The sequence below is a fragment of the Haematobia irritans genome, chromosome 1 (genome assembly GCF_050003625.1).
Source record: "Haematobia irritans isolate KBUSLIRL chromosome 1, ASM5000362v1, whole genome shotgun sequence".
In the NCBI taxonomy this organism is placed as follows: Eukaryota; Metazoa; Arthropoda; class Insecta; order Diptera; family Muscidae; genus Haematobia; species Haematobia irritans.
The window spans coordinates 273,931,616-273,958,640 of record NC_134397.1 but is presented as its reverse complement, the minus strand read 5'-3'; the positions used below and the strand labels follow the sequence as shown (position 1 = coordinate 273,958,640).

The 27,025-nt window shown below is 33.0% G+C and overlaps 1 protein-coding gene across 1 annotated transcript in view; it reads right to left on the bottom strand.

Moving 5' to 3' along the window:
- Window positions 1-11,055, bottom strand: part of AstA-R2 (Allatostatin A receptor 2) — a 63,504-nt gene extending 52,449 nt beyond the window's left edge. The window contains exon 1 of the mRNA XM_075294640.1: window positions 9,572-11,055. Coding sequence (XP_075150755.1) covers window positions 9,572-10,138 — 567 coding nt within the window. The 5' untranslated portion in view covers window positions 10,139-11,055. The remainder of the gene's footprint in view (window positions 1-9,571) is intronic.
- Between the last annotated feature and the right edge of the window lie 15,970 nt (window positions 11,056-27,025).

Sequence of the window (27,025 nt, the reverse complement as noted above, 5' to 3'; positions counted from 1 at the left end):
GTCCTCAATTTTGGCATAGGGTCTTTCTTCGGGTCAAAGACAATCGCTATTGATTTTGGAAAAAATCGGTTCAGTTTTAGATATAGCTGCCATATATATTTATCACCGATTCGATCATAATTCACGTATTTATGAACCGATCTTCTTCAAATTTTGTACATCTGAATGTTTAGTCGGTCACGTAAAACCTGCAAAACATCAGCTAAATCGGTTCAAATTTAGATATAGCTCCCATATATATCTTTCGTCCGATTTTTGCACTTATATGTGCAAATCGGGCGAATATATATATATATATATATATATATATATATATATATATATATATATATATATATATTATATATATATATATATATATATATAATATATATATATATATATATATATATATATATATATATATATATATATATATATATATATATATATATATATATATATATATTTCGCCCGATTTGCACAAAAGCCAGAGTTGAAGCCTGATTTGCTTAAAATTTTGTATATATACGCCAGAGTTGAGTAGAATATTTCATATTTTAGACCCATTTTCAATGGGAGTTTCCTTCACTTGACTCGATAGTTTCCACAGAGAATATATTTAATATGCTTTTTGATCTAATTGGTTCATATTTCGTAGTCATATTTCACACTGTACTACCACACTTTCCACAAAACGGTCGAGTTTTAAATAAACTAGGCCGAATAATATATCACAACCTACAATTGACCACATATAATGCCGACATTTAACCAATATCCTTGTAAAAGCGCCACTGTAGCAAAAATTTTAAATATTACTTAAATTTCCCTTTATCTCGAATACGTATTTCTCGTTCGATAAATCGTAAATATTATTTCGTACAATTGCATTAAAATTGCTCTAGCTTTATATTTCCCATATTTTGTAACTAACATTGTGTTTCATCCCAGGGTGTTAGCCGATTTAAATTTTAATTCTATAGATTTTATAGAAGTACAAAAATTGTGTCCATATTGTATATAAATTATATAAATATTTCTAATAAAAGCCTTCATAATAACTCCCAAAAATTTGAAGGAGTTGAAATGGTTACATAAATTTTTGGTCTACATAGTGGTGAAGGGTATAATATAGTCGGCCCCGCCCGACTTTAGACTTTACTTACTTGTTTTAATGTGATACATATGAGATGGGCCATTCAAAAACTAGCGAAAATGCTTTGATATATACAGTTTTTATATTATGTTTTTACATTTTACAATACAAAAATAATTGAAATCACAATTTTTGTATTTGATTCAAGTATTCACTTTTTTCTGTGATGGTCTATGAAATGATTGCCAGTTATTTTTTTTCGCCTTATGAAAGCCTTTTTCACTATATTCAGCAATATATTTCCATTTTGTGCGCTGAAAAATCAGCCGATTCGTTGTTTCTGTTTATAAAAATGTATTGTACCAAAGTCTGAAAAGAAAATGAGGGGCGCTGACTAGCAAAAGGAACTAGTTCCTATTTCGGAACAGAGCGATCACTTAAAGGGACTATAATATCCAACTCTAGTCTTGGCTAGTTTGACTAATTGAATAAGCTGTATTCGGCATTTTACACACAAAATGCAACCACGAAATTAATGGATCCAATTAATTTTTTAATTGAAATGTCTTTAATCACTGAAATGATAGTATCAATTAAAAAAATTAATTGAAAGTCAATTAAAAAATTAATTGATCCAATTAAAAAATCAATTGATACTATTAATTTTTGTGATAGCTTTTTGTTTCAATTAAAAAATTTGTTGAATCAATTAAAGTTTTAATTGAATATTTTTTAAACCCAATTAACATATTAACATTTTCGTGAAAATTTTTTCTGTGATATTATTGAAAATGACTATCTCATGCATGATTTTTTCATTAAATTATTAATATAGACTGTATATTACATGAAGATGTTTTGGTTTTAAGCTGTGGTCTATGTTTTAATAAAATTAAATATTTATTTCTCATCTTATCATATTTCTTTCCAGAACTCATCTTAGGAATGCAAGAAAGTGCAAAGACCAATTTCCTATAAACGCCTTTGATAAAATTTGGCATTTTAACAAAATATTTTAGTATTTATATAAATTAATGCAATTATAGCCATGCTAAAGGAAATTCATAAAATTTAATGGTACGATTCAAAGATTGCACAATTTAAGTATTCACACAATCTCTATCACGATTATTGATATTATCATCGAATGTGAATGGGCAAAAGCATTTGGGGTGGTTGTATCTTTAAAATCATAAATCAAATATTAAACAAATTCATTCCATTTCGATATGATAATTATGTTCATTTATATGAAATTGATTCGAAAATGTTCAAGGATATAAGAACATTGAATAGTTGTTAGGCTTAACATTTACAGTTCATGAGACTAAAAGCCGTATGAACTTTAGGAGAGTTCTCTTTATGGAGCAAATATAGATACTATTGAAAAGATAATAGAAATATTTTATAGAAAATTAAGTAGAATTTTTGGAGAAATTGGAAATCTAGAGGACCATAAAAAGAGTTATGCCAAAATATCAAACTTGTAAACTTTAACCCATAGAATCTACCATTTTCTTCGGGCTGCGGGGAATTTGATTTTAGACCCATAAAGAGATTTTCGTTTATTTAGATATAGCCCCCCCTCACCCCCCTCTAAAGAGACCGATCTTGCACAGAGAGAACAGTTTGGTTGAAAATCGATTCTGATAATCAAAAGTCTACATTTATAATTATATATTAGGTTTGTCAACCTATTTTCTTTAATTCAATCATCTTTTCATGCTTACTATCATTTGGCAATCATTTCAATAGAATTTCGTTTGTGATACAAGACAAATGGTTGAAGCAACAAAATCCATATATTTTGAAGCATTTGTTTCGAATTCTGTTGGCACAACCAAATTTAAATAAATTTCGTAACTGCCATTTAGCATTCAGCACTGAGATACAGTATTCACAACCGAATCCTATTTGAAATATTTTTAAATGTCACTTCAATTTTTGTTAATTATTTGGTGCTCAAAGACTCAAAGAAGATATTTTTTGTTTTCAATTAAACGTCACAAATGACGATTTCTAAACCGCTACAATGTGGCATCCACAATGCGGTTCAAAGCATTCTTTTGATGATGACCGGCTGTAATTAAAGGACGTTAGTAAAAGATACTTCACGATATAGGAGTGTATCATTTATGTTGGGTATATTATAGGGCATAAATAACCATACGTACCACACCCCAATCGGATTTAATGATATATCCCCAGGATACTTTGTTTACTTGGAACCTCACAGAGATGTCGTTGTGAATAAAGTGGTAGGTTCTGAACTGTTATTATAAACTTGAGTGCATCAAATTCTAACCAATCTTATTTGATTTATTTTTAAACAATAATCCAATATGTCAACGTTGTACAACGGACCCAAATGGATACAAAGGGCCATGGGCCAGATTCGGCCGAACACTCAAAATTTATTTATTTTATTCATATTCATATTTTATTTGTAATTTCAAAGCCCCATGGCCAATTATAACAAAACTACACAGACTACAATTCAGTCTACTAAAAAATACATAAATTCAAAACAGAATTGCAGAATCCTTAATGCTTACCCTAATCTCTTAAAAGTAGATATGTACATATATAGCCCTATGTATTACAGATCAGTTCGCTATACTACTAAAAATTAATGCCTAACACACTATTGGGACGCACTCAGCAATAAGAAGAAGTTCATCACTTGTGATTTCAAAATTGTCTTGCTTGACCAAACGTGTCTGTAGGCACAGACCAAAATAACTTATAGCGACCAAAAGTAACTTATATGCAAAAACTAGTAATACGGGTCCATTTTTATGCATTTTAATATTTAAAAAAGTCGACTTTCAACTGAAGGTCATAATGGGCTGTGTATTGAATTTTTATGTGCCCAACCGCTAAAACATTTTAAGGACATTAATTGTTATCATACATTTTATTTAGATATACATCTTTAATACAAATATTTAAATATATTTAAACCAAATAAAAAATAAAATAAAATTTAAATTAAATTATTTTTTTATTGGGGTTGGGTGACACAACCAATGAAGGGAACAACGACAAATTCCATCGTCTGATACAACCAACTCCATATATAGTATTAGTTGGAGTTCCCATAATTCGGTTGAGTGCACCGAATTTGCCGGGTGACACAACTGCCAAGTGATAGTTAGTGCAACTGCCAAAAGGAGGTTGGTAATAAATTCAGTTATCACAACCAATCTATATTCTCTGTGTGCGATTTTACTTGTTCAACGCATGTGAATATAGGGGTTAAATAGGTACATTTAGATGGAAAATCTTACAATGTTTAAATCAACCAAAAATTGAGTTCAAGTCATCTAAAAGGTGATATTTTGATATAATTTCCTTGAACGATTAGATGAGCATTGTAAGATTAACATTAAAAATTAAAATTTTTTATAGTTCTAAAATCCGATTCTTTTAATTCGTTGTAATAGAGATAGGGTCCTAAATATCAAAAACTGAATCTTTAAATTTACGACAGATCTTATATTACCCGTTCTTTCACCATTTTTATCGACAACAAAAGTTGCAGCGACAAAAGCTGGTTTTCTTTCTTTCTTTTAAACAAACAAAATTCGAAATTTTAAAAGAATAAAAGTCAAAATTTTCAAATTAGGAAAAGTTTTGAAAGTCGAATGTGTGATTGCCATTACAATCCAAACTATAAGCGTTTGCAAATACATTTCTACGATTTGTTTCTATTTAAGCAAAACAAAAACGATGCTTATATTTCATTTCAAATTGTGAACTATGAAATTGTCCATTTAAGTAGTACATAATTAGTACTGACATAAATAATCAGAAATATATTTGCACAAACCATATAGTATGTATTTCACATTGTATATGTCCATATGCTTTCAGTGCTCAATTGAAGTCAGCCCATAGAAATCGAATGCTAGAGACGAAAGAGCAAGTCCCGGCAGTGTATCCATTTTCTGTGAAATGCCAGTAATTTGTTATCATTGGAATAGAGCACATAAATCAAAGGCTTTGATTTATTTGACCTTTACCAAGTTGTTGTGTTTACAAATAACATTTTGCATTATTTGTGATGTATATCCACAATATTGTCAGGCCACAAAAATTTAAGAAGCTTTTCATGCTCGTCTACCAGCAAGGTTGTGTTATTATCTACATCATAATCGTTGGCCTCATCACCATAATGAATGAAGGATAGACTGATGCTTAAGAATAAATTAATTTTATATTATGTGGTCTGTGAAATTATAAATACATTTAATTTTAATTTTGGTGTTAAAGAGAAAATGCCTACGATTTTTGCCCACATTTCATGCGACCTAATGTAAATTTTTCTGGAGTAAATAATTAATTTTATGGAAAAGTTTGCCTAGGCATTTCAATGAGCATTGAAAAGCAAAAAGAGAACAGAAGAAAAAGAGAGAGAGATAGAGAGAGAAAGACGAAATATGTCTTGCATGAATTATGAATAATTTAAAATTTCTTAAATTTTTGTGTTGATGGCAATTTTTACAAAATATTTTCTTGTAGCTGAAAAGGACAAGGGATTTGCTTTGCAGATCTGCATATTTAATAAGGAAAATGCCGAGTTTTAATATGTTTCTCTAACCACATTATGATTAGGGTCAGGAATAATTAGACCGCAAATTGTTAATTAATCCTTAGTCTACAGTTTAAAGAATGACAAATATTTAAACATTTTTTTACATTACTTGAAAAGTAATTTTATCATTGAATTTAAAACTTTAAAATCTTTTGTGGACAACAAGCCTTTAATTATATACTTTCAAATAGAAATTAAGGAAATATAACAGGGTTACTATTACAAGATTGGTATTTTTCGTTGTAGGTTACATTAATATAGTTAAATATAAAGGATATTATTAATCATTTATGAATATTGTGTACTAAATACAAACGGCGTGAGAACGTAAACCATTCGACTTCTTTCGGAATTTATTGATTTAAAAAACTCTTAAACTAAATGATAAAATTAATTATAATAGTCTTTACCTAAGGGGATATTCACTATAGTATCAAATTGTCCTTATATTCAAGCAAAATATTTATAACAAAAATTGGCCTTCCTTAAAATTTGTTGAATTGTACGCATTAACTTTTAACCGCCTTACTGTGCCAAGAATTTGCTTGATCCTTTGAAAAGTGTACAAAAATTATTCAATGCTTCAAAATATTTTTTGTCTTCAATCACAAAATTAATTGAAGCAATTATTTTTTTTTTTTCTAAATGGACTTGAAAATTAATTAATTTTTCAAATTATTCAAAAAATTATTGTTGTTTTAATTTCAGCTTAAAACCATGAGTTGACTAAACTACAAGAGTAGGTTAAAATTTAAAATTTATTTGGGCAAAGTCTTATAGACTGCAAGATGGTTAGAAGGACGGCCGCTCCGGTATTACCACATTTCTCATCAGCATTCATCAGTTGAATCACTTAAATTGTTATACCCTCCACCATAGGATGGGGGGTATATAAACTTTGTCATTCCGTTTGTAACACATCGAAATATTGCTCTAAGACCCCATAAAGTATATATTCTGGGTCGTGGTGAAATTCTGAGTCGATCTGAGCATGTCCGTCCGTCCGTCCGTCTGTTGAAATCACGCTAACTTCCGAACGAAACAAGCTATCGACTTGAAACTTGGCACAAGTAGTTGTTATTGATGTAGGTCGGATGGTATTGCAAATGGGCCATATCGGTTCACTTTTATGTATAGCCCCCATATAAACGGACTCCCAAATTTGGCTTGCGAGACCTCTAAGAGAAGCAAATTTCATCCGATCCGGCTGAAATTTGATACATGGTGTTAGTATATGGTCTCTAACAACCATGCAAAAATTGGTCCACATCGGTCCATAATTATATATAGCCCCCATATAAACCGATCCCCCGATTTGGCTTGCAGAGCCTCTAAGAGAAACAATTTTCATCCGATCCGGCTGAAATTTGGTACATGGTGTTAGTATATGGTCTCTAACAACCATGCAAGAATTGGTACATATCGGTCAATAATTATATATAGACCCCATATAAACCGATTCCCCGATTTGGCTTGCCTCTGTGAGAAACAATTTTCATCCGATCCGGCTGAAATTTGGTACATGGTGTTAGTATATGGTGTCTAACAACCATGCGAAAATTGGTCCACATGGGTCCATAATTATATATAGCCCCCATATAAACCGATCCCCCGATTTGGCTTGCGGAGCCTCTAAGAGAAGCAAATTTCATCCGATCCGGCTGAAATTTGGTACATTGTGTTAGTATATGGTCTCTAACAACCATGCAAAAATTGGTTCATATAGGTCCATAATTATATATAGCCCCCATATAAACCGATCACCAGACTTGACCTTCGGAGCCTGTTGGAAGACCAAAATTTATCTGATGCAGTTGAAATTTGGTACGTGATGTTAATATATGGCCTCAAACACCCATGCAAAAATTGGTCGATATCGGTCCATAATTATATATAGGCCCCATACACGCAGAGAAGGAATATGATCACCCCAACCATGTTCCAAGAGCAAAAAGTTACTTTTTCACGGAAAACATGTTGCATGTTTTTCGAAACCATGTTATTTTCTCGGAAATTATGTATCTGATTTCGGAAAGCATGTTATGTTTGACGAGAAAAGAATATTTTTACGTCAAAAATGCTACATGGTCGCTGTAAAAAAGAAACATGGTGCTCTTGAAACATGTTTGAGGTGATCATATTCCTTCTCTGGGTGTATAAACCGATCCCCAGATTTGACCCCCGGACCACCTTGGAAGAGCAAAATTCTTCCCATTCGGTTGAAATTTGGTACGTGATGTTAGTATGGGGTATCCAACAACCATGCAGGAATTGGTTCCTATCAGTCCATAATAATATATAGCTCCCATATAAACCGATCCCCAGGTGCCTTTTGCTTCTCCAAAAGGCACCGGAGGTCAAGCCTTTTGGAGAAGCAAAATTCATCCGATCTGGTTGAAATTTGGTACGTGGTGGTAGTATATGATATTTAACAACCATGTGAGTTGAAATTTGTGGATGACAGTCTTTCGTAGAAGTTTCTACGCAATCCATGGTGGAGGGTACATAAGATTCGGCCTTATATACTGTTTTTTTTTTTTTTAATTCAATTACAACTTTAATGGAAATTGTTGGTGATATTTTTTGGTGTGAGGATTTTCACTCTTTGCGATGCAAGCTCAATTAAGACGCCTATAAACTGGTTGACCAGAATAAAATATTTTAATTTTGTTCCAATTGGTTTTTAAGTTCTATTCAGTTTTTTTAATAAGGATGTTTCAATTTATTACTTTCAAAAGAATATCATATCCTGCAGTCCTAGTGACGCTCTTTTGTTAAACTCCATTATTTGCAATAGTTTAACCCTCCTTGGTAAAACTGATGGTAATTCAAGGATTAGGAATGTTGGTATGGGCCAATACACTTATCATTGCGAGCGTTTTGTCTTTAGTGTAAAGCTATTGGACTTTAAAATGGGTACCTTTATCATAATCGTAGAGTTAGAATCCATTGAGTTGGCTTTAGTAAATCTGAAACAGGAGACGTCCTTCAAGAATGTATCTTAGAGACGCTTTTTCTTGAAACCTGACTTGAAGTCAAGTTTAAATTTGGACTTTTTTAAGTTGTGGTTAACATGTTGCTAAAAGCCTTTGGTATTACATGAAGAAAACAGACGGCAAACAAATAAATTAACATGTATATCCAAGTACTCCAAATCTAAATTTTAAAGTGAATTGTATCTTATATTTTTCCTCATTATCCGCTTTGGAATCAATACCAAAGTCATTAGTTTAAAGACGAAATCTTTACAACCGGGGAGCCACCGTGCAATGGTTACCATGCCAGCCTTGCATACACAAGGTCGTGGGTTCGATTCCTGCTTCGACAGAACACCAAAAAGTTTCTCAGCGGTGGATTATCCCACCTCAGTAATGCTGGTGACATTTCTGAGGGTTTCTATGCTTCTCTAAGTGGTTTCACAGCAATGTGGATCGCCGTTCGGACTCGGTTATAAAAGGGAGGTCCCTTGTCTTTGAGCTTAACGAAAGTGGTAACAAAGTCTAAGTGAACCTGATACATCGGGCTGCCACCTAACCTGACCTAACCTTACAACCTCTCAACTTGCCTTATAAAAAACGTATTTCAAATCCACTTTTTGTAGATTTCGAGCCTATTGTGAATGAAGTATTAGAGAAGAAATCTCAAAAGAAAAAAAAAAATCCAAAAACTGCAAAAAAAAAAACGAATAAATAAAATGTTTTCTCAGCATTAAATACGCAAAACTTAAATTTAAAAGGGAATTACGTTTTCAAAAAATCATTCGAAGTGGATAAGCTTTTTCCCCGTGTACGTAATGGTAACTTGTACCACTAAAATGTATTCGATTTGCTTTTTGATCAATTAATGTCTGTCTCTACCCTGTATATAATCTAATTCACATTGCTTCCTCTACTTACCACCAATCCATGTGAGAAAGTAACAGGCAGTGATATCACCAAAATTACACCCCATATGGCGCAAATACAAATTTTCGTAATTTTCTCCGTTCTTAGCATACGCGACCGTATTGGATGTACAACGGCTAGAAAGCGATCTATGGACATCAGGACTAAAGTGTAAATACTGGCAAAAGCTGTAACCACAATTAAATACTGTACAATACGGCACCATAAATCACCAAATGGCCATGTATCGGCCACATAATCAGTGGCCGTGAAGGGAATACAGAAAACAACGAAGAGTAGATCAGCAATGGCTAAATTTACGATGAGTAAATTTGTTGTAGAATGCATTTGTTGATTCAGTAGAACTACCAAAATGACGAGAATATTTCCAAAAAATCCCGTCAATGCGATGACACCAAAACAAAAGGGAACTAAAACACGAACCAGTTCACTGATTTCAGGATACATATCAGTCTCATTGTTTTCTATGAAATCGCTATATGACATTTTGGTAGTGTTGTCCTCGAAAACAGGACTATACGAAGAAAGGGTGGTATTTTCAAAAGTGATTTCAGCCATTGTGGAATGATTGAGAGTTTATTGGAGATATAGATTTTAACTATTTTATATTCCCGATCATATTCAATATTTTTTTGATTTTGTTGTTGATCCTTTTCGAGTTATTATTTTTGACTTTAGGGTCTTTGAGTTATTTACGTTTATTTATTTTTTTTATGACCGGAACCAAACAAGGTCGTCATTGTTTTCTTTTTTTCTCGTTTTTTTATGTGGTTGCACTCACGTTTCTGATGTTGTTTTCACGTGTGTGTTTTTTGTTGCTGTCATTGTTGATTGTTTACATTGGCACTGACTGTGCGGAACAAGTGCCAAGTTTTCTTTTTCCAGATGAACACTTTCACTGCCTCTTTTCTCTTGCTCAGTTTAACACAATTGCTAAGTCACACATAAGGCACATAAACATGTTGTTATCTTTAACAAAAACAACAACCACAGCACTGTCAAATACTTTAACTCATAGGCACACACACACACGCTCGCTTTCAGAGGTAAATATCAACGAGCTACCAATACTGCATTTGGAAAGCAAACACGTAGGACAACCGTTTTCTTTAATATCCGGTTTCCGTTAGTCTTACAGCCATTTTTATGGTCATTTTCAAGGACATTGCTTTTGATTTCCCTTTGTGGATAATTTTGGTCATGTCCTGCAGTTTTCTTTTTTTTTGTTTTTTTGTTTTCACTTTTATATTAACCAGACGACTGACATATGGCAGGTAATAAAGAAGGCCTTAATAAAATCAAATTTCAACAATCTCTTGTCCATAAATTTTGAACTTATTCTCGTTAAATGAAGTCGAATCCGTCGTGGTCTTTATATCGATTGCTTATACACTTGTGAAAATGTATCTTCAAACTGTTCCCGTTCATCACTAAAGTAGAACTGTGATGGCATGTTTACCTTTGCATGTTTTGGAGCAACGCCACCACCATCAACAAACTAAAGATGATGGCTTGCTTGACTGCCTGATTTTTGCCAGCCAGGCAACTCTTGGCATTGAAGTGTTTCGTGTGTGTTTGAGTGCGTATGGAATCTGTGTGGGGTCTTTGTGGCTGCCTGCAGTGTCCAAATGAGATTGTCGTGAATAAACAAATATGTACTCACACACACACTCACACATCCATTCACCCATATACCCTAAATAATGTAGGGGCATCAGACATACTAACATGCTGTTGTGGCTGTTTGTTTTCCAGCAGATAGACAGACATCGCGGTTTGGGATGGATTGTTTCTTCCTTCTGCTGCTGTTGCTACTTCTGGTGCCATTGAGTGTGTATTGCAGATCCACAAGTGTGAGAAGACAAAGACACCAAAAGGTGTTGATCCAAATGAGAACAAATAACAAAATGTTCATGACTGTTTATTAGGATGGTCTCTGAGAATATCTCTAGTGGAGTGTTGCCAATTAAGGTACAATTTCACTTACGAAGGAGCATAACGCACATTTGCGCGCAATATTTGTGGATGCTCATCAAAAGTCATTCTTGTGCGTGACTTACTCAAGACGTTTAAGGACTCACGTTCACACACAATTAGTCGCTCAATTAGGTACCGTGCTGGAACCTGGATTACCAGAGTCCAGATCGAGGAATTTTGCGACTACGATACGATGAACTTAGGATTATCTGCAGAGATAGTCTGTATCAAACTATTTTAGGTTTGCGACTGTCGCAAAGTTGTAAACGTCGTAAACGTCACATACGCGTCGTAAATGTAGAAAAAGTAACAAAAGTCGCAAACTGAAATTACTTTAGTCGCGGCAGCTAGGCAGCGAATTTGATGATATCCAAGACGTGCAAAGGCTCGAGTACAGGGTAACCGTGGATTTTCTCGTCCTTTCTTAGCTTTAAGTTCAGTCTCCTCTCCAATATAACCCCAAGGTATTTTGCACACTCACCAACGGGAATTTCGATACCACCTAAGAAAATAGGCTTGACCATGGGAAAACTTTCACAAATTTCTGCAGAAACTCACAGCGAATGCTGTCAAACTAAATTAAAAAATTTTCAGGATTTCTTCTATTCAAAATTTGATTTTCTACAGTAGGTTTACGACTTTTGCGACATACGTATTATACCGTCGCAAATGTATGTCGCAAAAGTCACAGTTTGTGACAGGCCAACCTTGATTATCTGATGGTGAGATGGATAGTAAGCGGAAATTGCCACTGTGGTTCAATGGTTAGATTGCCCGTCTTGCATACAGACAGTTATGGATTCAAGTTCATAAAAAGATAGTTTTAAATGATGCGCTTCCCTAAGTTAAATTTGAAGGTTCTAAGCCAGACTCTGTATTTATAAGAACCCTTTTTCCTTGAGTTTTAGATGAATCTTAAACATCTCGCGGTTGCACGAAAATGATTTGAAATCGAAATTCTATAGATGTTTACTCTCATTATTCGAATGAATAAGGGAAGTTAAATGTGGAAAATATACTTTTAGTTTTGTCTTCTTTCCCCTCAAGGAGTGAAATCGGCAGATTGGTCTATATGGATAAGTTATGTTAGGTTACGTATAGTGGCATCCCGATGTTTCAGACTCACTTAAACTGTTCAGTCCATTGTGATACCACAGTGGTGAACTTCTCTCTATATAGATGCTTTGCCAAACAATGAAGCGATAAATATTAAATTGATACAGGTCTTAATTGACCTAAAATACCTCCAGATTTCCAATTTAAGGCGAATCGGATAAAAATTGTAGTTTCTAGAAGCCCAAGAAGTAAAATCAGGAGATCGGTCTATATAGGGGCTATACCAAAAGATGGACTAATATGCACAACATTCACCACACATGCAAATCGGATAAAAACTGTGCGTTCGAAAAGCCGAAGAATTGAAATCGGAAGTTCTGTCTATATGGCCTCTATATCAAAACATGGACCGGTACGAACCAATTCGACACAGTTATTTGTGTTCCTAAATGTTCTAAATAAGTTTTCTGGGAAATCGGATAAAAATTGCGACTTCTAGAAGCCCAAGAAGTCAATTAGGGATATCTGTACATATCGGAAGCTATACTAAAACACTGACCGATAAACACTATAATCGGTAAAGCTATTTCTGATAATAAAATACCTCTCGATTGTGGTCCTGGCAAATCGGATATAACTACGGCTTTTAAAAGTTCAAGACACCAAATCGGAGGAGGGTAGGTTTGTTTATAAAAACCTGGATCAATATACAAAAAAAAAAACGAATCTGTGACTGCTTTAAATACACCACTTATTACATGGTCGTAGGTATGTCTAGGGTTAATGACTTTCTTCCTAAGACATGCGGTATCACAATGGACTGAATAGTCTAAGTGAGCCTGATACATCGGGCTGCCACCTAACCTAACCTAAGACATGCGTATGTGAATGTTATGCAGAGCGAAGTCCAGTCATAAGTGGTTACCACTTCTTGAGAAAGATTACATACATGATTAGCGGGAAATGAGAGTTTTCGCTGGGTTGGTTTGGTTTTCTTTGTTCGTATGCCAATAAAATATTAAAACCTGACATTTTAACCTCCTCCAGATCCATACCCTTGTTTAGTTAGGTTTGTACAGATTTGTAATAGGGTGTCTATATAACCTGTACTATTTGAAATGTCGGTTTATATATGGTAAAAGTATATGTCGGGTCACACTCTTCGATGTTACTTATGTAAAGTTCTTCAAGACTCTCGATATATTGACATACATTGTTGACTATTTCTAATATTTTTCTGCAACTTAGCTGATTGTGATTGATATACTCTTGAAATGGGGCGCAATTTTGAACATATATGACATCTAGTTTTATTTTTGAAATGATAACAATTATTTCTCTGATGGTCATTCTGAATAATTTTTTCAGCTTTTTTGTTGATATGAAAAACGATGTACTGATTGGAAATCGTTTACTCCTGTGGCAGAGTTTTCTGCCCCACTGTAAGCTTTTTGGTAGCTTTGTAAATTTAACTTATTTCTAAAGCTTCATCCATCGGCGGACTTGACATTTGCACCCAAGTGCTTCGAATTTTTCATGAGACGTGTGTAGGACAATCATATCCCTTATTTGGATATCGACATATGACTCTTTGCACTGTCCATTTCCACACACAAATTAGCATTCACTTTCAATTTCTCGATATAAGTTTGATTAGATCCCATCCTCGTCGTCAAATATAAAATCGGATGGGTTATGTAAAAATTATAAAGATTAAAATTATAAAGATAAAATTATTATTTATTAGTAATTCGTAACTAAACTCCAGAAAACTGATTGAAAGGCTTCAATGTGTCGTTTCAAATAATATAATCATAGATAATGATTACAAAATTATATTTCAAACAAAGTGTTTTAAAAGCCGATTAACCACACCCTCAAAAAAAAATCGCTTCTTTAACATATGTTCCAAACATATTGTGCAGGAAGCACATATATTATTGGATACTGCCGAAACATTAATATGTTTGTTTTATGTGAACATATTATACGTTTGGAAGCATTTTGAGCCCAAAAATATTATATGTTTGGAAGAATTTTTCCCAAAGACGATTGTACTCATTCCCTAACATACTCGTAATTTTCACTTCCACGAAATTTTTTAGTTATTGGCACCTTTTTCTGTAATACAAATAATGTTGAAGAAATTATTCACTTTTATAAATTTTTTAAATTTTACCTTTCGCCTGCACGGAGAATCGAACCGAGGACCATACAGTTTGTGAGCCAACACACTATCCACTGGGCTACGTAGCTGTTATAGTCACCAGTAGATAATTATCGTTATAAGTTACATTTATATAGCATAGTTTGCAGCGCCCACGAGCCCATGCAATCATAGCATTATTTAACAGAAACATATATTTGTTTGCCACGTGGAGCAGTGGTTAGCATGTCTGCCTTGCATGCAAAGGGTCGTGGGTTCAATCCCTGCTCCGACCGAACATTTTTTTTGTTTGGAGTCGAGTATAAACATACATAAATAATTATACCCTGCGCCACACTGTGGAACAGGGTATTATAAGTTAGTGCATATGTTTGCAACATCCAGAAGGAGACGAGATAGACACATGGTGTCTTTGGCAAAAATGCTAAGGGTGGGCTCCTGAGTCGATATAGCGATGTCCGTCTGTCCCTGAACACATTTTTGTAATCAAAGTCTAGGTCGCAGTTTTAGTCCAATCGACTTCAAATTTGGCACAAGTATGTGTTTTGGCTCAGAATAGAACCCTATTGATTTTGGAAGAAATCGGTTCAGATTTAGATATAGCTCCCATATATGTCTTTCGCCCGTTATGGACTAATACAGTCCCAGAAGTCAGACTTTTACCCCAATTTGGTTGAAATTTTGCACAGGGAGTAGAATTAGTAGTGTAGTGAAGTGTGCTAAATTTTTTTAAAAGCGGTTCAGATTTAGATATAGCTCCCATATATAGCTTTCGCCCGATTTACACTCATATGACCACAGAGGCCAATTTTTTGCTCCGATTTAGTTGAAATTTTTCACAGGGAGTAGAATTAGCATTGTAGTTATGCGTGCCAAATTTGGTTGAAATCGGTTCAGATTTAGATATATCTCCCATATATAGCTTTCCCCCGATTTACACTCATACGACCACAGAGCCCAATTTTTAACTCCGATTTAGTTGAAATTTTGTACAGGGAGTAGAATTTGCATTGTTGCTATGCGTGCCAAATTTGGTTGAAATCGGTTCAGATTTAGATATAGCTCCCATATATATGTTTTTCCGATTTCGACAAAAATGGTCAAAATACCAACATTTTCTTTGTAAAATCGCCACTGCTTAGTCGAAAATTTGTAAAAATGATTCTAATTTTCCTAAACTTCTAATACATATATATCGAGCGATAAATCATAAATAAACTTTTACGAAGTTTCCTTAAAATTGCTTCAGATTTAAATGTTTCCCCTATTTTTACTAACATTGTGTTCCACCCTAGTGCATTAGCCGACTTAAATTTTGAGTCTATAGATTTTGTAGAAGTCTATCAAATTCTGTCCAGATCGAGTGATATTTATATGTATGTATTTGGGACAAACCTTTATATATAGCCCCCAACACATTTGACGGATGTGATATGGTATCGAAAATTTAGATCTACAAAGTGGTGCAGGGTATAATATAGTCGGCCCCGCCCGACTTTAGACTTTCCTTACTTGTTTTAAAATATAAACATACATTTATTTAGGCGTGAATAGTTTTTTACTAGCATTTAACACCATCACTCTAAAATGGCTTTAATTTTTCTTTAATAATTCGTTTTAAAGAAAATAAACTTTCTAAATTGTTTTAGCTGCAAAACTCGAACTTAATGGCCGCTTTTATAGTTGAAGGTGTCCGTCAACTCCTCGTGGACTACTTATTAATAAAAAGGAACTAAACTTTGCTTTTATACATTTTACTGTGTAATTTTTCACTATTTCCTCCTTATTTCATTTTACTTTCCCACCCCTAAAAAGAGTTTAGTGCCCTTTCGTTATTTTTATGAAGACCCCTGATTTCTTTTAACGAACCAAGAAAAAAATTGTGCCCATAATGCCAAATATAATAAACAAAACACCCATTCTATTCTATAAAACAAAGAAATAAAAATTCATAGTAATAAAATGAATATTTAAAACAAACTAAAGATAAATTTGTACTGTATTTCTAGTGCGATAGAAACAATTTCGCGATTAATCGATACAGTCAATTTTTCCCTATCCGGTTTCGGTTTGTGTAAATGAATCGATTCATTGCCTCCGTCTAAAAGGTGGAATAAAAATTGTAATATAATCAAAATTTAATAATTGAATTTCTTAAATATTATTTTTTTATAATAATTTTTGTAACGGCACACCCTATTATATACTTCTGATGTAATAACATTACCAAGTATGTATATGGATATATAAACATATGTGCGTACGATTGTGCCTGTTATAGTTTAAAAATTACAAAATGTTCACAGTGGTTGAAAGGGATAGGTTCACTCTCTCCCATATAATACAAACAATGAAACAAGAATCCAGGGTTTTATTCTTGAAAATTGATTTTATGTTCCTTTTATCATTTCGATAAATAAAAACTCATATTGGACACCAAAACTTTTCATGTCCCTTTGTCAGTTTAAATAACCAAATGTTGAGTGGACAAAAGGATCATCTTGTAGTATAAATATTGAATACGTTGAGAAAGTTATTGGAAGTCAACACTTGCACAGTAGAGATATATGGAAATGGTAAGAAAAAATCGAAATCGTTGTTATATGAATTTTAAAGCTTCTGAGAGAAGAAATTACCTTTGTTTTAGTTAAGTTTTGCCACTTCAATGATTCTACATTATCAGAATTCATAAATAATTAATATCTAATCTATGTATATCTAACCACTGTGTTAGCCAACGATAGAGCAAAAGGCGCCAATGTTTATGGATATTGCGAACAAGAGTTCCAGTAGAGCTACACAAGTAATATGCTTGCATGTACTTTATTTATTTAAGAGAGATTATTCTCATACACAACACTATAGGAAGCATCAGTAGAAATAACAACAATAGAATTAAAAACAAAAGGTTCACTCACTCATTTAATACAATTTGAAATTTTGATTAAGCACTTCTCCACCACAGTGTAAATGTGTTTGTTTTTACAAGAGATTTGCATACATTTCCCATTTTCACACCTTTTTCTCGCTCTTCCTCTCTCTCTTATTCTTCACCTTTTGCATTATGCTACCAAATACTTTTAATCTCTTTAACTACACACGAAAATGTATCACATACACATACGGGTAAATGGATTTAGATATTTTGAGAGATGGAAAAAAGGAGAGTTTTAAATCGAACGGATTAATTTTTGACGAACAAAATTTTATTAATTTGATTTAATTGGTGTCGTTCTCGGAATTTGAATAAACAAAAAATCCCTTTGATAATTTGAGCTTTCATGTTAAAGTCGGGATGTGCGTAGATGTGTGTATCTTATGCGATACTTTGGGAGTCAGAAGTGTAAAGCTTGTTTTTTTTTATGGCAATTATTTAATGGCCGGAGGATCCAGAATTTTATTGTAGTTCCGTTAAAATGTCCATGAGTTTTTAATAAGAAAATAATTTTACTAATTGTTAGTATAAATTAAAGATTTCTTTTCATTTTGTGTTATGACCCTATTGAACAAAATTTGTATTCTTAGTGCATGCACTAGTAATTTTTGTAAACATTTTGTTTGTTTTGTGTTGTACATTGATTAGAGTCTACATGGCTTTCATTTTATTTAGTTTTATTTTTTTATGTATATTAACTCATTCCCATGTTTTGTGGTCTATTGCAAGTTTATTTGTTGATTTGTTCCATTAATTAATCTCCGTCGTCAGCCTCTTTCATGTTACTTGTCAAAGTGTAGACAGCTTTCATCAGTATCACTTAAACGAAGAGACACATAAATGTAAATGTGCATTTGGAAAAAATTGGGGAAATTCGGCACATATTTTTTGTTTGTAATCGAAGAGGGAAAGCCATGAAAAAATATATCGAAATATTTGTTATTTAATTTTTATTTATTAACTGTGATTTATATAAACAGAAATATTAATCAGTCATATAAAAATCCGTAACTGTCCAGCAAAAAATAATTGCAGCAAAAAAAAAAGCAATGAAAATGTTCTTTTTGGATCCAGAAGTAGTGCAAATTTGGCACAGATACATCTTTGAATCGCTTTTCACAAATTCGAGTTTGTTTACTCTAATAGAAAATACTTTATAAGAGGGTGAGTTTCGTTTGTCTAAAATTTCGTTCCGGAGGAAAGTATTTTTTCTTTGGGTGTACCAATTTTGTTTTTGAATTTATTATTTTTTTATTTATTACGTTGAGTTCATAGAATTTTTGAAACCTATTTTTGATAAGGAAAATTGCCTTCGACTGTGAAAAATTTTGAAGAAAAAGTAAAATAAGACTTTTCTTGCCTGAGGAACGAAAATTTAAACTAGCGCAGTTTTCTTTTGACAGAAAAAACAGTTGCTTTAAAAGTAAATAAAAAGGATTAGAGATTTATGTATTCTTTAAGAAAATAAAAAACGGAATTTCTTTTATCAAAAATTTCGTTCCGGAGAAAAGTATTTCGTTGGCCAAATAATTGGCCGTAATTTTTTCTAATAAAATCACAAAATTAATTGATCCATTTAATTTTTTAATTGAAATGGCTTTCATTACAAAAATGATAATAGCAATTACATAGTTAATTAGAAATAACAAATGTACTATTAATACTATAATATTTATAAATATAAATATTAAAAAATTAATTGATTTTTTTTGGAATTTTCAATTATTTTTATACCCACCACCATAGAATGGTGACGGGGTATAATAAGTTGTCATGTAACACATCGAAATATCGATTTCCGACTATATAAAGTATATATATTCTTGATCAGGGAGAGATTCTAAGACGATATAACGATGTCCGTCTGTCCATCTGTCCGTATGTCCGTCCGTCTGTCTGTCTGTTGTAATCACGCTACAGTCTTCAATAATGAAGCAATCGTGCTGAAATTTTGCACAAATTCGTCTTTTGTCTGCAGGCAGGTCAAGTTCGAAGATGGGCTATATCGGTCCAGGTTTTGATATAGTCCCCATATAAACCGACCTCCCATTTTGGGGTCTTGGGCTTATAGAAATCGTAGTTTTTATCCAATTTGCCTGAAGTTTGAAATCGAGAGTTATTTTATGACCATAAAGAGGTGTGCCAAAAATGGTGAGTATCGTTCCATTCCCCCGATTTTACTTCTAGGGCTTATAGAAACCGCAGTTTTTATTCAATTTACCTGAAATTGGAAATCTATAGGTATTGTAGGACCACAAATACGTGTGCCAAAAATTGTGAGTAGCGGTCCATGTTTTGGTATGGTCCCCATATAAAATGACCTCCCGATTTGGGGTCTTGGGCTTATAGAAACCGTAGTTTTTATCCAATTTGTCTGAAATTGGAAATCTAGAGGTATTTTAGGACCATAAAGAGGTGTGCGGAAAATGGTGAGTATCGGTCCATATTTTGGTATAGCCCCCATATAGACCGATTTCCCAATTTTACTTCTTGGGCTTCTAGAATCCGAAGTTTTTATCCTATTTGCCTGAAATTGGAAATCTAGAGGTATTTTCGGGTCATAAAGAGGTGTGCCGAAAACGGTGAGTATCGGTCCATATTTTAGTATAGCCCCCATAAGAACGATCTCCCGATTTTACTTCTTGGGCTTATAGAAACCGCAGTTTTTATCTGATTTGTCTGAAATTGTAAATATTTAGGCTCACAAAAACGTGTATCGGATTAAGTTTTTATCGGTCCATTTGGTAATGCCTCCATATAGGCCGACTTCACTTCTTGAGGGTGTAGAAGGCGCACTGATCATGAAAATTGCTTGAAACTCAATGTAAAATTTCCAAATTTTACTTCTACAGATTTAAGATTTCAAATCAAGACGTTATTTTATAATTTTCTTGCACACTTACAAGAGATGTTAATGATTCCTCTAAAACTCAAACGAAATGGGTTCGTATAAATCCAGAATCTGATATAGTCCTCATAGTTGAAATCTTTAAATTTATCTTCGGGAAGTGTCCTCGAGTCCTCAAGCCCTCCTGAAATTTCAAAGGAAACCCTAATATTTGGTTCATGGTGGTGGGTATTTAAGATTCGGCCCGGCCGAACTTAGTGCTGTATATACACACAAAAAAATTTTTTTTGATTTCAATCACGAAAATCGCAGATTCAATCATTTTTTTAATTGAAATGTCTTCAATCACGAAAATGATAGTATCAATCACCCATTTTGATTGAAAACCAACACGATTTTCAATTAAAAATTTAATTGACTTTTGTCACGGAATCAATTAATTGTGTGATTGAATCAATTAAAAACGTGATTGATTTTTAACATAAAATTCAATCACAGTTTTAATTGAATCAATTAAAATTTTAATTAATTTCGCGACAAAAATCAATCAACTATTTGATTCATTCAATTAAATAATTAATTGAAATTGGCTATAAATTTCGATCAAAAAAATTATATATTGCGACCCCAAAATCGTATTTAGTTTTATTTGAAACAAAAGAAAATGTGTGTTTCTTATAAAACATATTCAATATTTTATTATTTTTTGAATTATGCAATAGACAAATAAATTTGGTTCTTGTTATTTGTGTTTTGTTCTAACATAACTTACTAATACAATTATTATCAATAACAACTATAGGGTGAAAAAATAAATTATATAAATCATTATCTTCCTTATAATAACCATGTTAGCATGTTCCTTCTAATATGTAGATGCGCCTAGATTTCCAATAATTCAGCAGCCTGTAAGCTAAATTAGAATAATTTGAATTTAAATTTGTTCAATTAAAAATTAATTTTGTTAAACATTACCTGCATAGAATATCAAGTTCAATTCTTAGTTCCAGGTTACAGATTTATAATCTTCTTTTGTACTTGTAGTCTTCTAGCATAAAAAGGTGTATTAAGGAGCTCGGTAATTAAATTTTAGCAACAATTCCTTTCCAAAATCCACACATTGAAATCGTCTATTAAAATTTGAACCAATGAAAGACAAAAATAATGGGAAAACAATGTAGTATTTGGTATTATATTTATGATACTTTGTAAATTCTGGAAATAGAAAAAAATATAAATGGAAAATACATATTTTTATTATTTTCGGATATTTTTCATATTTTTAAATCCAAAAGAAAGAACTTTTTTTTACCATTACATAATTCAGCTCATTAGTTTATATATCAGATATACTGCTCTCTACTTGGGTTCAAACTGAAAAAGGCAGGTAAAGCAAAAATGCAATTTAATGCCAACGCCGCTTCCCAACTTCAAGGTGAATCTTCCAACAAACCCATACCGCTCTTGGTTTTAAGAAAACTAGGAGTGAAAAAAAAATATAATTTTAAAAGATCAAGACGGTACCCACTTTTTTGTTGCAAACATATTCTTATATATTTGATAAAATGATGGAGTTGATGGGATTGATTGGTCAATTTCACAAAATAAAATTGGTCACTAAAAGAAATGAATAAAAAAATATATTATTTTAGTCCGTTTAATGTAAACAGGCTTCAATGGAAACCCAAATATCAATCATTTTTTTATTGGTTTTTATTCGGATTTGATTAAATAATTAATTGAATCAATTAACATATTAATTGAATCCGTTTCCAAATTCAATTAAGTGCTTAATTGAAAAAATTTTGGTGATAATTTTTTGTGTGTACTTGTTTAATTTGATTTTGATTTTGTTCAGAAACCTCAATTACTTTTTAATTGAGGCACTTAATTATATTTGGTATTATTTTTTATTTATTCACTATAAATCATTATTTGCTTTTTTCGTTTTTAATTCGTACAAATAAAAATCAATTTGATTTTGATCTCAAAAAATTAATCAATTTTTAACAGAGGCAATAAAAAAACTATTTTAGTATATTTTCTTAAGTAAGTATGGATTTTTCTTTATTTAATGAACAAAAACGTTTAAATTAAAAACAAATTTTTATTTGGATATATTTTTTATTTAATTAAACTGTTTCTTGAGATAATTTTATTTAATTTGATTAAAATGTGAATCGAATCAATCACTTTTTTTAATTGATTACGATTTCAACTTCAATCAATTTTTTAATAGGAAATATTTCGGTGGTGTTTTTTCTGTGTTTGTACATAAATAGATAATTCTAATATTTTCATATTAATTTTAAAATTTCCATAACCTATAAATATTTCTACCAGTGGTAATTTGCATCAATTTCCCGTAGGATGGTTTCTGACTGAAAAACATATGAAATCTGATTTATGTTATTTTTAAGAGTTACATTACGTTCTATATGTACTTACCTATAGACATGAGTTACTTTTTCGACGGGCAATAACTAGTGATGCTAATTAATCCACATAATGAAGTTATCCGTACATAATCACAAATTGGCTTCATCAAAAAGAGTTCATTATCGCCCATCAAACGCTAGTATAATTTTAGAATTTATAATTAATCGCTTAATTGGAATTATTATTTAAGATATGGTTAATTAATTGAATGTGTAACTTCTATACTGATATTAACTACAAATATTACAGTCTTGTATATCTCTTTTGGTGTTGTGTTTTTTTTTTTTATTTAATGACATCATTAATCGACATGTTTAAGAAAATGTTTACAGGTAAAAATGTATGTTTAACATTGTTTATTTATTATTATATTACGAGTATATGCCTGTGATTGCTTATAAGAATGTATACAAATAAAAAAGCTGAAAAATATGGAACTTAGATTTAGTTAATATTTTTTGATTAACATTTTACAAAAATTGTTTTTAATAGTTTGCATATGTGGAATGAGTACGTGTTGGTATATAATTAAAACTCTGGTCTGCTTTTTTCACATGCTACAAGTAAGTATGAAATGAAATGATCTGTGAAATTGTTCATGCCATATATTTTCACTTTATCCCCAATTTATGGCAGCGGATTCTTCAAATTTCACAGACGAGCAATAATGGCGATAGCTAACAGATTCAAAAGTGATTACCATACTAAATCTAAGAATAAAATCCTCTGTTGGCTAGCGAATAAGTCTTAAGATGGGTAATGCGAAAAACATTACTCAAAACACCTGCACGATTGAGACAATGTATTATTATGTATTAAACGTTATAATACCCAACTTAATGTTGTGACTTAAAAAAAAAATTATATTTGAGGCTAAGATAATTTATCATTGTGAAAATGCAGTTGTCAATATGAAACACTATGTTTACAGTAACGTGTTTTTGAATTTTATGGGGGGAAATTAACAGTATTCCTATTAATAGCTAAAATAAAAAAGGGAAAAATAATAACAAAATGGGTTTTGATTTTTATAAGATCATGACGAGGAGTATAGAAAATATGAATGTGAGATTTCATTTTACACTCCAAAAATGTTTAGTTGACTCCGAAGATTTTGACTTACATGTAAGTGTTTCTGAATTGATTTCAAGCCAAAGTTCCTTAACATAAAGATATATAAAAAGAAGCAAATTATCTTTAAATCAAGCCATACACGCAAAGAAAAATACGTTTGGAAAACGTTTTTCTTAACATAAAGATATATAAAAGGAAGCGAATTATCCTTAAATCAAGCAATACACGAAAAGAAAAATACGTTTGGAAAACGTTTTTCTTACATGTTTCTAGGAAGCAAATCATAATTTATTACTTTTCAGCTTTTTTCATAATGTGTTCTCAAAGAGGTCTTAACACAAATTTAAACTTACAAATTCAGTCTCGAATTCAAGTAGAAATTATGTCATGTTTAACTTAAAACGCGTCTCTAAAATAAAATATTGAAAAATATGTTTTTTGCTTTGTAGTCAAGATACAAAAAGTCAAAAAAATTTGTAGCAGAGAAATGCCTCATCAAAATTATTAAATTTTTATACCCTCCACCATAGGATGGGGGTATATTAACTTTGTCATTCCGTTTGTAACACATCGAAATATTGCTCTAAGACCCCATAAAGTATATATATTCTGGGTCGTGGTGAAATTCTGAGTCGATTTGAGCATGTCCGTCAGTCCGTCCGTCTGTTGAAATCACGCTAACTTCCGAACGAAACAAGCTATCGACTTGAAACTTGGCACAAGTAGTTCTTATTGATGTAGGTCGGATGGTATTGCAAATGGGCCATATCGGTCCACTTTTACGTATAGCCCCCATATAAACGGACCCCCAAATTTGGCTTGTCGATCCTCTAAGAGAAGCAAATTTCATCCGATCCGGCTGAAATTTGGTACATGGTGTTAGTATATGGTCTCTAATGACCATGCAAAAAATGGTCCTCATCGATCCACAATTATATATCGCCCCCATATAAACCGATCCCCCGATTTGGCTTGCGGAGCCTCTAAGAGAAGCAAATGTCATCCGATCTGGCTGAAATTTGGTGCAAGGTGTAAGTATATGGTCTCTAACAACTATGCAAAAATTGGTCCACATCGGTCAATAATTATATATAGCCCCCATATAAACCCATCCTCCGATTTGGCTTGCGGAGCCTCTAAGAGAAGCAAATTTCATCCGATCTGGCTGAAATTTGGTACAAGGTGTAAGTATATGGTCTCTAACAACTATGCAAAAATTGGTCCACATCGGTCAATAATTATATATAGCTCCCATATAAACCGATCCTCCGGTTTGGCTTGCGGAGCCTCTAAGAAAAGCAAATTTCATCCGATCCGGTTGAAATTTGGTACATGGTGTTAGTATACGGTCTCTAACGACCATGCAAAAAATGGTCCACATCGATCCACAATTATATATCGCCCCCATATAAACCGAACACCAGATTTGACCTCCGCAGCCTCTTGGAAGACCATAATTCATCTGATTCAGTTGAAATTTGGTATGTAATGTTAGTATAAAGGGTGATACGGTCAAAATTTGGTCAATATAAACTTGACGTATTTCTTTCAATTTTGCATTTAAAAAACCTGAACAGCCCTCATTTTGAAGGTGTGTGTGTGTAGAATGTTTCTCCTATTTTGATTTTGGAATTCACTCTTCAGTTGTCAAAATGCCGTCCAAGCAAGAAGAGCAGCGGATCAAAATTTTGATCGCGCATCGCGAAAATCCGAGCTACTCGCACGCAAAGCTGGCAATATCGCTAAAAGTTGCCAAATCAACCGTTACAAATGTAATTAAAGTGTTTGGGGAACGTTTGTCGAAGTCTGGATCGGGGGAAATCGAAAACGGGAAGCCGCTGAGACGACAAAGAGAGTTGCCGGTAGTTTCAAGCGAAACCCTAATCTCTCTCTCTCCGAGATGCCGCAAATAAGCTGGGTGTATCGTCTACAACCGTGTATCGAGCCAAAAAACGAGCCGGACTATCGACTTACAAGAAGGTAGTGACTCCAAATCGCGATGATAAACAAAATACGACGGTCAAAGCGCGATCCCGGAGGCTGTACACGACGATGCTGACGAAGTTTGACTGCGTGGTAATGGACGACGAAACCTACGTCAAAGCCTACTACAAGCAGCTTCCGGGACATGAGTTTTATACGCCAAAAGGAAGGGGAAAGGTAGCAGATATTTTCAAGCACATAAAACAGCCAAAGTTCGCAAAGAAATATCTGGTTTGGCAAGCCATCTGTACCTGTGGCTTGAAAAGCAGCATTTTCATAGCTTCCGGGACTGTCAACCAATAAATTTACGTGAAAGAGTGTTTGAATAAACGTCTGCTGCCTTTCCTGAAGAAACACGGTTATTACGGTAAAAAGGCCATGGAGTGGTACGCCGCCAACAACGTGCAGGTGGTTCCCAAGGACAAGAACCCTCCCAACATGCCAGAGCTCCGCCCAATTGAGAAATACTGGGCTATTGTCCAGCGGAACCTAAAGAAGACCAAAAAAACTGCTAAGGACGAGAAGCAGTTCAAGGCAAACTGGCTTTCTGCGGCGAAGAAGGTGGCTGTACAAAATCTGATGGCAGGTGTGCGTGAGGCCCGGCAATTCGGATTTGGAAAAGTGAAAGTCTAACTGAATATTTTTCCTGAATTTTAAACTAATTGAACTTGAAAAAGAAATTTAATTTGATTTTTTAAATAAACGATTTCACCGATTTACACGCGTTTTACCTTGACCAAATTTTGACCGTATCACCCTTTATGTTATCCAACAACCATGCAGGAATTGGTTCATATCAGTCCATAATTATATATAGCCCCCATATAAACCTATTCCCAGATTTTACCTCCGGCGCCCTTTGGAGAAGCAAAATTCATCCGATCTGGTTGAAATTTGGTACGCGGTGGTAATATATTATATTTAACCGCCATGCCAAATGTGGTCCATATCAGTCCATAATCATAT